Source organism: Neomonachus schauinslandi, chromosome 13 (assembly GCF_002201575.2).
Source record: "Neomonachus schauinslandi chromosome 13, ASM220157v2, whole genome shotgun sequence".
NCBI lineage: Eukaryota > Metazoa > Chordata > Mammalia > Carnivora > Phocidae > Neomonachus > Neomonachus schauinslandi.
In genome coordinates, this window is record NC_058415.1 from 63,992,446 (window position 1) to 64,005,659 (window position 13,214).

General features: G+C 39.1%; 1 protein-coding gene across 1 annotated transcript in view; it reads right to left on the reverse strand.

The window, feature by feature from the left end:
- Positions 1 to 13,214, reverse strand: part of GRIN3A (glutamate ionotropic receptor NMDA type subunit 3A) — a 152,321-nt gene that overhangs the window by 105,611 nt on the left and 33,496 nt on the right. Inside the window, exon 2 of the mRNA XM_021691386.1 lies at positions 2,639 to 3,243. Coding sequence (XP_021547061.1) covers positions 2,639 to 3,243 — 605 coding nt within the window. The remainder of the gene's footprint in view (positions 1 to 2,638; positions 3,244 to 13,214) is intronic.

Below are 13,214 nucleotides of genomic sequence, written 5' to 3' on the forward strand. Positions count from 1 at the left end.
TTTGACCATATTCCTCAGGGAGCCTAAGAAGTCCTAGGCATATTTCCTGAAGTTCTTGAGAGTTCACTCTCAAACACAACTATAGCGATGAAAACATTGTCACTGACCCTTATACATTGCGAATTGCTGCTGGGCTCCAAACCTTACACTCTTCTTTTAAACTTTCAAACTTTGTGAAATAAACATTTGGAAACAGCCACAGGGGCAAAGGTTATCCACAGACCTAACAATCCATAAAAAAAAAAAAAGGAAAAGAAGAAAGACACTAAGTACCTAAGTAAAAAAAGACTATGTTTTTAATTTAGACAAAATTGTATTTATCTACCAACCACCTATTTTTCTTCTACAGCCACAGATAATATAGGATGTAAATATAATATAAAATTTCCTTTCCTTCCTTCTATTTCAATAAATGTCTATTAAGTGGCTGCTATGTGCTAGGCATTAAACTAGGCTGAATAATAGTGTCTCTACTTAATAAAATTTATACTTTAGCTCAGAGTATAAATTTATAAACTTTAGCTCACATAGACAAATAATGATGATGGAATGGGCTAAGTACCATCATATAATTTCATGTACAAAGTACCATGGGATCCTTGTGAGAGGAGGCACATAACTTTAATATAAATTAAACCGTGAGGAGCAGAAGATCAGTTTGATCTTGATAAAATGAACCCCTAGGGTATATACAACCCAAGTCACAAATATTTCTCCCTGTAGTTTCTAAACATTTTTAGGATCCAAACAGAATCATTTTTCTTGTGTCCTCCATTTTATATGAGGCAGAAAGATGCTAAATAACTTAATGTAGCTTTCATAAGGGGTTTTTCCAGTCTGCTGTTTATGATTGTCCTTCCAAAATAATGACTATTCAAAACTACATATCAAAGTTTTGCTTATATTTTTGTTATGAAGAATTTTCTTATCCCAGATAAAATCCTGAGCCTCAATTATGTGCTAGTTCAAAAACAGTAGATTAAATCTTGATAGCAACTGTAAAATAAAATGTGCATAGACTTTAATCTTGTGGAAATTCAAATACAATATGTGGAAAACGGAAAGTTCAGATGATGACAGAATACCTAATTTTATCATCAGTAGTTTCCTAATAAATGAATTTTGAATTATTTTATTGTGTTAACAACACTCTTTAGGGACTGTATAGGCTGTGATTAAACTGCCCATATAGGGCATTTAGTATGTCGCCTTCCACATAGTAGGTGCTCAATCCATATATGTAAGATTAAATGTAAAATGCTTATGGCCACCTGACATTTCATCAAATAGTCATGTCTTTCTAAAAGGCAAGACACTGTGAGGTTGTCTTTTGTTTCTCAGTATAGTAAGATGTCCTTGCTTCAAGAGGGCTGCCTGCTCAGTTAGAAGAGCATGTGACTCTTGACCTCAGGGTTGTGAGTTTGAGCCCCAGTTAGGTTTAGAGATTACTAAAAATAAGTAAATAAACTTTAAAAATGGGACCAGTCTGGAGCTAAGCCTTCACCTCTAAAAGAGCAAAAATTTCTCTGATTTGGTCTGATCACAGGTGGTCCTTTTCATGAAAAAAACTAGGCCCCTACAAAATATCTTTTAAGGATAGTCTCCTTTTCCCAGGGATCATGAAAACTACTTCCATATTATGGGTTATTCTTTAAATTAAATGGGCTTTTTCATTCTAGCTTCTGAACCAGACTGAGAAACTGGAGAAGAAAGGTACCTAAATAAAAAGGTACCTAATTAGAGGTACCTAATTATGTGTATATATATACACACACATATAACTCCATGTTTTGGCAATAAAACTCTTGTAGAACTCTTAGTTCTGTCCAGCTATCTATTACCTATCGATCATCTAGCCAGCTAGCTAGCTAGCTAACTAGCTATCTATCACCTATCTATTACAAGGACCCCATTGATAGTAGGATCTATTGTTATGTCGATTTTACAAAAATGGATATAGGATACAGGAAACTAAGGCTCAGAGAAGTTAAGTAACTTGACCAAGTCACACAAGCAGTAAGTGGCAGAGCTAAAATTCAAGCTCAGAGAGTCTGGCTCCAGGGTCTGTGTCTTTAACTATAACTCTACACTGCTTTAAGCATCACAGACTGGGAGGAGAGAGAAAAATCCATTTCCTGCTCGACTATTTTTTTCTCTGTATAGATTTCAAGAGATTTGTCTAAGTCCGTTGATATAAGAGTGGGCAGGGACAGAAACATTTGTTGTGTATCTACTATGAGCTGAGCACGGCGTTAGGTACTTTTCATATATAATTTCATGGTATCTTAAATATCATCTATCAAACTATTCAATGTAATCCTACTTTATTAATTAGAACTGAGGGTCAGAGTTTTTAAACAATTTGTCAAGAACAAATAGGTAGTAAGGGGCTAAGCCAGGGCTTAAAAGCAGGACTCTGTGTTCCCTACGATACACCATGCGCTTTCAAATCTGTAGATCCAATTCCAGATGACAGATCATGAAATACTCACCTGTGTAACCAGAAGCCTCTCAGAAATCTTATTAGAGTTGAAAGTTACTCAAAGTCAAGATTTCTGCAAAGAGGAGAGAGACAGGGAAATTCTGCTTCCTGTCAAAACCCCGGGAGTGGGGATGTAAGACAGGCCTTGCGTCCTACCTTGATAAATATTGTCCTGAAGTGAGATTTGCGGCTTCTGCTTCCATGCAGTTCATCGTGCTGGGGATAAGCGCGAGTTCTGGCTGGATCATGGTGGCCGTGGCTACAGCTCTCGCAACAAGTTCCATGGCATCTTGTACATAGTACTCAAAGATGGACTGCGTTGTTTTTCCATGAGCAATGAGCCCGAGGGGCAAACCTTCTGTCCTTAGTTCCTCGACGTTCTGGGAATCCCCCAGCACCCAACGGAGCTCAGGGCGGGTTACTCCAAACTGGGTGGTAATTTCAAAAATCTGCCGGATACCTTCCATGTCACAGCCAAACATCACCATGGCGGGCGTACTGTTCCTAATACTCTCAAGCTGGACCTGCAGGAAGCTCAAGAGGTCCTCAGTGGAGGAGAGGTTGGTGGTGATGTTGATGATAGAGCCAAGGTGGAACTTGGAATTTTTCTGGGTAAGGAGGAGGAAGTCGGTGATGTTCCAGTCTTCTTGGCACAGCAACAAGCTAAAATTGTACCAGTTGTTCATGGTCAGGATTGAGAGAGTGACATCAGCATCAGAACTTAATGAATTTTCTAAACTCAGTTGTAGGTGAAGGGGATTCTGTATTTAAAGATACGAAAAAGAAGAATTAGAAAGCATTGGCCAAAGATGGCAACAGAGGGTATGTTTGCTTTCTTATGAGGCTTACTTAGTCCTTTATTTTTCCCTGCGGTATTCAAATGCCTCTGGGATAAAATTCCCATCATCTGGAAAACTATGTTTCCTATCTAATGGAATTACTGAATCCTTACAACTGATTTTCCTTGCTAAGAGTACCAGAGGGCAAATGGTTTTTGGTGTAAATGTCAGGGCTGATACAAGTGGTCTTTTTATCAGGCTTTTCTACTTCCTTAAAGCTTGTCTCCTTCATGTATTCCGTTTCTAACTATGGCTCTTATTAACTCACTTGTTAAATTCTCCTCTCAGGTGAAATAATTAAAAGAAATTATGTTTGCTTTCCTTTAAAATGAATAGCAGAGGGCGCCTGGGTGGCTCAGTCATTAAGCATCTGCCTTAGGCTCAGGTCATGATCCCAGGGTCCTGGGATCGAGCCCCGCATCGGGCTCCCTGCTCTGCGGGGAAGCCTGCTTCTCCCTCTCCCACTCCCCCTGCTTGTGTTCCCTCTCTCGCTGTGTCTCTCTCTGTCAAATAAATAAATAAAATCTTTAAAAATAAATAAATAAATAAATAAAAAATAAAACGAATAGCAGAGAAGTCTAAAACAGCGCAGGCACTTATATAAGGATGGTGTGGAAAATGGATACACCAGTTTCCTAAACTTTTAGCCTCTGAGGAAGGCATTTTTAATATAATGGCGCTACAGTCTGAATGTTTGTGTTCCCCCCAAATTCATGTTGAAATCCTAATGCTCAATGTGATGGTAGGAGGAGGTGGGGCCTTTGGGAAGTGACAAAGCCATGAGGGCAGAATCCACACGAATAAGATTAATGCCCAAGAGGCTTGAGAGCTCCCTAGCCCCCACTACTGTATGAGTACATAGTGAGAAGTTGGCAGGCTGTGACCCAGTAGAGGGCCCTTACTTGATTATACTGGCACCCTGATCTCTGACTTCCAACCTCTAGAACTGTGAGAAATCAATTTCTGTTGTTTACAAGCCACACAGTCTGTGGTATTTTGTTATAACAGCCCGAATGGATGAAGACCTGTTATAATTAGCAATATATACATTAGGATAAAGTGTAGAGTTTAGTACTGAAGACTTGATTGCATTTGTGTCTACTGACAGGGGATTTTTGCTGTGAAATGTGTGCCATTTAAACACATTTATGGAACTTCCATCACAATTTCATCTACTTATCGGATTCACCAAATCAATGAAGGAAGAGTATTTTTCTTATCTTTTCTTATTTGAAAAGTCACAAATCACTAATCATACAGGTGAAGTGGAAATAGTTCTCCAGTGAATAAATTTGTTAACTGTTCTTCCTGAGAGCAGACATTTGACTTACTTATCCCTTAACATTGACATCCTGAGAATGTTTAGCACAATACCTTCCACATACTAGGTGCACAATAAATATTGGCTGAATCGAACTAAACATGTTCCCACTGCAAACTGTTAGACTATAGGACTATTTTTAAGAACTTCTAAACATTCAGGCAAACAATATTTGTAGAGAAATAAGGAAGGTTTTCTCAATAAAGTTTCAAGAGCTGAATAAAAGGTAAGCGTGGCCTCCCCTTACCCACCTAAAAATGTGTAACGAGAAATAAGATTTGAGCTGAACTTTTTTTTAAATTTTTTAAAAGATTTTATTTATTTATTTGAGAGAGAATGAGATAGAGAGAGAACATGAGAGGGGGGAGGGTCGGAGGGAGAAGCAGACTCCCTGCTGAGCAGGGAGCCTGATGCGGGACTCCATCCTGGGACTCCAGGATCATGACCTGAGCCGAAGGCAGTCGCTTAACCAACTGAGCCACCCAGGCACCCTGAGCTGAACTTTTAATTCTATGAAGGACCAAAAGAATTTTAATATGAGCAGACTAAGAGGTGAAGATTCAGAAGGGATTTATGGGAGAAAAACCATGGCCAAAGGCAGTAAATGACAGCAATCATGTTGGTAGGTAGGATGGAGTTTTAAAATTTATTCTAAGAATTTAACTTTTGTCCTTCAAATTAAGCTTTTGAGCAGGGTTTGTAATGATAAAAGCAGAACTTCTGGAGAATCATCTGTGGGCAGCATTCAACAGGGAGAGGGAAAATAAGTCCTTCAGCATGTTTATTAGGTGCTAAATATTTAAACTGGAAGCCAGTGTTGGTCATGGCAGGAAGGACATGAGAAGTTTTTTTTTTTTTTTCATTAAAATTTAATGACATGATCAGATGTGAGAGGCAAAAAAGGGAGGGGTGTTAGAAACCAGGAGATGGCGTCCAGTAGGTAGTTCCTGGTTTCCAGGCTTGAGATGCCACCATACAAGATCTTGAGGTGAGAGGAATGGAAGCTTCCCTTCTTCACTCCTACTATTGATCAATATAAATTCCTCCAGAATGTTCTTCCTGTCCTCTTTTAGCTTTTCTTCCTTTCTATTTCCTCCTCTGCTTTAACCCTCTTCCAGAAGCAAAAAGGAACGGAGGGCAAGCTCTACATTTAGCCGGCAGGAACAAATTATTCCCAACTAACTTCTTGGCCTCAGCTCCCTATTCTGTTGCCAGCTTTCTTTCTAAAACATAAATATGACCATACCATTCTTCTGCACCATAACCTCTGAGTCACCCATAGAACAAATTTCAGAATCAATAGTATGACTTAGGAGGCCATTTCTAGTCTTTAACTTCCCCTCCAACACTCCAAACATGCAAACCAAGATGAGTCATAGTGGACAATTTATTTTTTTTTGTATCAGAGCGAGCATTTTCACACCTACACAAATGGGGTATGTTGATCTCTCAATATCTCCAGGATGCTTTTGCCTGTACTCATATTTATCCTTCAAAACTCAGCTCTTCCATGCAGATTTCCAGACACTAGCTCATGTAACATTTACTACCATTTCTGCTGCTGTTAAACTTTAAAATTTTTTTTGTTTTAAAAAATAAAAATTGAAGTATAGTTGACACAACTGTTGATCTTTTTTTCTCACAATATTTTTGCCCTGTTGATTTCCTGTAATGGTGAATTGGCTTTTTGTCAATCTGATTGTTCCTCTGACTCCTGACCAAGCAGAATTAATCATCTCATGTCTGTGTCATGGTCTCATTTTGGTCATCCCTCTAATACAGAACTCTTCACACCAGACTGTAGCTATTCAATTAAGTGTTTATCTCCCACACTAGACTGGAAGCTTCCTTAGGATAAAGACCATAACTCAGCCATCTCTTATCACACGGTTCTTAATTAATCAGAGATAGTATTTGTCAAATGCAGTTTTCTTTTGCTCACCTCAAGTCCTAGGCTATGATAATAATCTCTGCACTGAAAGACTGAGAAGAAGGCCAATTCCAGCAGAGCTTCAAGACCCAATATTTTGCTCCTAGTTGGAACAAAGTCTCCTCCATAAACTTCCTTCAGAGGGATTCATTAAATAGGTATGTAAGGAGCAAACTTTAATGGAAGCAGAAATGAAATGAAAATGAAAATGAAATGAAAATATTCTCCTCTTGCTAAATAGAGAAGTGAAATTAGCATTTAGCACCAGGCAGAAACAACTGCATTTGGCATGAGAGTGACATGGTAGTAAAATGAAGGACAACCTTCCACCCCCGCCCACCATGGATAATTATTAATCTGTATAATCACACTCGTCCCCACAAACAATTCTATTAAGAAATTCCAGTTGTTGAAGTTAATCCTTTAACACCATTCTTCAAACAAATATTTACTAAATAATAGTTTGGAAGCATCTAGTGATGTATTTATCTAGTAGCCTCAGATGCAACATCTTCCAGTTTCTCTCCATATAATAATAAAAGCAGAGGTGCGCATGTCTGTGCATGCGTGCGCGCGCACACACACACACACACACATACACACACAGATATGAAAACTTGTACCACTAAAATTCAAGCCTAATAGTAAATAAAACTTCCATCAAAATCTGGGGCTCGGCCACGGTCTTCTTCAGTCAGCTGAGCTTGTCTCTCCTTTTCTGGGGAAGTAGAATGGCTAGGGACAGTAATCCTGGTAATCTCTTAAATTCTGGCTCCATTATTTATAAGCCGAGCGGCCTTCTTCAAGTCACTTAGTGTCTCTGAGTCATAAATTCCCCATCTCCCTGGTGCACAGGGAAGGCCTAGGAAGTGGTAGCTATTACAATTTGCCTAGAGTTAAGTCATTGTGTTGGAAGTGCTTTTAAAGTGACTGCAATGTGTTTTTTTTCTTTGCTATTGTTCCTTTTCGTCTATTTTCACACAATAGTCCCTGCAATATACATCTTTTACTAATACCAATTACACCAACTCCCTAGCAGGAAAACAGCAACTCTATCTCAGGCTGGTGGAGGCTATTTATTTGGGAGACATTATGTTCACTGCAGAGTATCTGCTTCCCCCCCCAAAAGAAAAAAACCCCCAAACCCCTCTTTCTTTGGTACTAATTCTAGTGTCACTTTACAAGGTAAGGAACTTTGGGCACCAATTGCTGGAAATTCATCAATCTTTGTCCTTCCCCAGAGCAGAGATTCAGCTATTTTCTGGATCAGTACAAGTTTCAGAAACAGGATTGGCGGCAGTCAGGAGCTTGCGAGAAAAGAGGTAACGAAGCCAGGTTTGCTTTGAGAGTGAAGAAAAAAATGGAATTCTCTCAGCCTTTCCCAGGCAAGCAAACCATTTAGTTTTGCCTTCTAGGCCAAAGCTCAGAAAGCTCAAATGAGCATAATATTTCCACTACTTTTAACAGAGATGAAATTCCCTTCCTTTCATGAGTCTGCTGATTACTGGAAGTGTTCAAGGGGCTCAGAACTGGTGTTCTCCCTGCTATCACTTCTCCTCAGCCAAGGAGGCTGTAGGAGGTTTGTGGTTTCTCATTATCTCACACCTCATTTGACCTATATTATACACAAGACTTTTATTTTTTCTGAAAATTAAAGCTTATTCCTTTAGAAGTCCAGGCTTTTAAATAAATGAACTGGTTTTTTTTTTTTTTTACCATTGCATTAGGGATTCAGGCAGACAGAAGGCATAGTCCATGCCCAGAAATTGTAATCTAATAATAATAATACAAATGAAGAGCTAGTATCTACCAATAGCCCTGGTGCTTTATGCATATTGTCTTATTTTATCCTTACAATGGCCTCCTGAGGTGACGACAATGATTAGCTTTTTTAAATAAACGACAAAAATGAGGCTCAGAAAGAGTAATTTTTCCAAGGTTGCGCAGCTACTAAGAAATAAGAGCCTGGATCCAAAACCCAGCTTTGTAGGACTTGAAAGCCTGTGCTTTTGGCTAGTACTCTATACTACTCCTTTCCCTTGATAAGCACTTGTGAGGTAGAGCCTTGACATTTATAGACAATATTTGCAGTTCCGATTATTTGCAAGTAATCCTAAAGCTCATGGAATCCAGTCACTTTTAAGATGTGTCATGGCAGGGGCGCCTGGGTGGCTCAGTCGTTAAGCATCTGCCTTCGGCTCAGGTCATGATCCCAGGGTCCTGGGATCGAGCCCCACATCGGGCTCCCTGCTCCGTGGGCAGCCTGCTTCTCCCTCTTCCACTCCCCCTGCTTGTGTTCCCTCTCTCGCTGTGTCTCTCTCTGTCAAATAAATAAATAAAATCTTTAAAAAAAAAATGTGTGATGGCATGGGTCAGAATGACATGCCCCCTGTGGCTGGCACCTGGGAGCCAGGGAGGGGTTGAACCTGCCACTCAGCAGGCACATGGCTTCCCAGCAGTTTTCTTCACTTGTCCTTCCATTTGCAGCAACTCTTGTGAAATGACAAGACTTGTATTTCTTCATTAACAGCAGTTGAACAAAGAAAGTCAGTTGTATAATTAATGACATCTGTTTTTGTGTTTGGTAGAAGAAGAAAGTTTGGAAAGGCTCACTTAAATTTTTCATTTAGATTCTACTGAATTTCGTGGTTGAAACTATAATCTGTAATGGCGTTCCACCATAATGTATGAGGGTGTCAGCAAAGATCTTAAGACATATCCCTCAGGATTTTTGAGTGATATATAAGACAATACATAACAAAGTAGTAGAACACAATGAATGCTTCAGAAGGCAGGAATATGCATGCCTGGTGCAGTGGGCATAATATTGCCAGTCAGGTTGGGTGCAGTCTCTTTCACTGCAGCAGTATGGGGAAGACTAGAATTCACCTCCTGGAATAGAGAGGAAACTGGTTAGACTGACCTGGTCTTAAGAGGAAATGTTGGCATGCATAACATTGTCTTCAAAAACAACTGGCTGATTTATTCATCCAACCAAAAGTGTTGAAAGCATGTCATAGGACATGCCGGGCGATGGATAGAGCAATGCATGTTTCCAGGCAGAAGAAACACTGGAAGCATGCGTGCTATACCCTTTGAACCAACTTAATCCTTCTTCATTCCAGGCTGATTTCCAAAAAGGGAAGTCAGGGGCACAGCAGGTTGGTTTGTGGTGATTACTCAAGTTATCCACACTCAGCTTTTCATCACATATTTTTTTTCTCATTCGATTTCCATTTAATTATTGATACCCAATTTGTTCATCCATATTCCACCCCATTTCTGCCTTTTGTATCTAGGTGGTTGTACTTTGTTTCTCTCACCTGACCTTTTGTAATCTTTAAAGTCTCTGGCTGCCACTCACTTTCTGAGCCCTGGTAAGATATACCCTACCCAGGGGGCAACTTCTGGTGCTTAAAACTGTCACCGGTATACTTGGGGAATGGAGGGCTTCGATCAAAAGGATGTGGCTACCGAAGATATGTAGTTGTATGGTGCTTAGGGGAGCAGTCAGCTCAGGCAAAATGTCCCAACACAGGAAAGGGTGAACCAAGGACAGGGAGGCATTTGACATCAGGAAAGACTATCAGCAAGCAATAAGATCCAAAACCTTGGTCTGGGTTTCAGGTCACGGCAATTCCCAGTAACTCAGATCTCTGTTTGAACTGTGGTTCTTTTACCAGTTTAACAGACTTTGTGAAAATCATTTAGCCTCATGGAGCTTCACTTTCCTTTTCTGTGCAATGAAAATGATTCTACCTACCTTGCAAGGTTTGTGAGGATTAAATAACATAATACATTAAAGCATCAGCACACAGTAAATAGTAAGTGGTAGTTCATAGCAATGCTGTTGCTGCTGAGATTAGTAGGAGCGTTAAAACCAAGAGAATCTAAGTATAAGGGCTAGACTGGTGGTCCATTTGCTTTATTTAACGAACAGGTGAATACGTATTTTGAGCACCTATTTTGTGCCAGTCACTGGATGCTGACTATTGAGACTACAGTAGTGAATAAGACCGATACTGTCTTTTCTTTCATGGACGTTAAACTCTATAGGGTACTATCATCACCACCAGGACACAAATTGATAGTTTAGAAATAAAGCAGGAGACCAGTGACAAGAAACAGGGCCCAAAGTCTAAGCCAGACTAAAAGGAATGTTGATTTGGCTTTTCGGTTTTAGATTAAGAGGCAAATATCATCACAGCGTTCTTGCTCACATTTTGGACAAGCCCTGGACACTGGGGCAGGACCAAATCTACAGGTGGAGGTCAAGGGACCACAGATGAATGCGAAGAGAAGAGGAGGCTAGATGGAGGGAGAATATGATAATTAGGGAGGCTATGTCACATGCCTAATGTGTAGTGAATATTTGGTAAATATCAGCCTCTTCCTCCTTATTATTATTATTATTACTATCATTATCATTATTAGTGTTGTACATAAAACTAGCACACTTCCTTGGGCTGACACAGTTGATCCTTCCCTGATGACTCACAGCATTTTGATGTCTGCAGTAGTCTTTGTACCTGACTGCAGGGCCATGGGGCCAGTAGGTGTCAACGTTGACTGAACCAAGGGGAGTTGAGCTATGGCGATGTTGGAACTCTTGAGCCTCTTTAGAAAGTGTATTTTCTCTCTTTCCTGCCACGGTGTCAGGCTATCTCCCATCCCTTTTCATTGTGTCAGTGTGCCCACCTTCACCAACTTCTTGAAGCCCCTTTTAAGATACTTTGACCTCAAAAAAAGAGCCTAACTCTCATTTCACAATTTTGTCTAAAATAAGAGTAACATACATCAAGACCATCCTATAAGCAAAATGGATCAGCTTTAGCAGTACTTAGGAGGCTGTGGACTGGTTTTGAGATCAGGACTGTTCTGGGGATTGTGGTTTCCATTTCTTCAACCGTGACGAGAGAATAATTACTAATAGTCCACCAACTACTTCAGGGCGGGGAGTGCCTGTGAAGGTACTTAACAAACACTTTACAGAGCATTATAAAAACAGATGACATGATCCGTTTGCATATCTATTTTCTGGACAGTAGGGGGTGGCAGGATCAATAACCTACAGAGAGGTAAAGGAGGCATTTCTGGAGTTGGATATTAAAGCTAGATTTAATCGTCAAATTCTATGCCAACTTTTTAATGTTCATATTACAAAAAGACAAGATTATTTTTATATTTTAAGAACTTTTGGAATAAAGTTGTTAGTTTAAGAGTGATTTTAGTTACTATTTCACCACCCAGGTTTTGGTCAAATTAAGTAATATTTGAATGAATGTACACATTTGTATGTATCAGCAGGCAGATGATTTATAAGATAATTAAAATTTATCGAAGTGTTCAAACTATTGTTATAGACAATCTCGGTGACAAACTCTGGCATATTTTCTTATAATGGGAACTATTGAAATGTGCACCAGATAATTAAACTGTCTAGCATGCAAGTTAAATTTCCTATGGAAATTTGATTACTTTGGTCAATGCAGCTTGAAACTATTATTAAGAGATGGCTTCTGTCACATGCTAATTTGCTTTATTACAGTGAGAATGAAAACTCAGCTAAATGCTGATTATTTCTATTTTTAAATACCCTCTAGGACCGACACCACAGTTGACATAAGCTTTTTTTCTCAATTCCTTAAGCCATTTTTTTTTTACTGATACAAATACAGGTTTTGTACATTTAAACCATGGTTCAACTAATTGTGATGTAATATGGCTTTCATATATACTGGTTTAGTGTCCTAGATTAACACTAAATCAGTTTAATTGCATAACAGCTTCTTATTTCATTTGGAAATTAAAAAAATTTGTATATACTCACATTCATTGCCTGCTACCTGACATTGACCAGTTTAACACCATAAAGAGTATTAGCATGCCATTAAACAGTATCTCAGTAAATTTCCATTTTAGCACCTTATTTTAAAACTTGTGATCCACTAATTATGATTAAGCTTTGCTGCAATGACATTTTATTTCACTTGCATTACCAGGCACACATTACCATAATTAATTCTTTGTACCTTTCAAGTCCTGGTTTAGAGTAAGACGGCACTGGAAATGTTGATTTAGTTCTTAAAGTCTCTAGTCAGAAGGCAATACTTTCTCATGAATTGGTGATCAAACTCAGAGGCTTTTTAAGCAGTTGTGGCGACCTCAGGTCTAGGACAATGAATCCTGAACGAACGGGTCTATGTTCTTCCAGGAGGGTCTGTATGAGCATTGTCACTGATTATGAAATGAAAAAAGACCTAGTTGGCTAGTTATCAAAATTAAGATTTGTATTGCAACTGGCCCTGTTGTGAACTCACTTGTCAAATCATTGCCTGTATCCATTCAAGCCCAGTAATAATCAGATAGGGCAGAACGATTAAGTTTAAATGATCTACCAAAAGCCAATTAGTGTACTTATGATTTTATGATTTGGTTTGGATTGGAAGTTCACCTTAAGGTTCACCTAACACAAACTCCTGTACCGTTTAAGGAATGCCATGAATTAAAGGGTAAGAATGATTTAAAGGCATTTCTCAATTGAGGAAGGTACTAATTTTTTTGAGGTGGCCTGTCTTCCTTATGATCTTTAATGAATATGACTGCATTTTAATATTTATGAATATCTGCTTGGGTTGAATT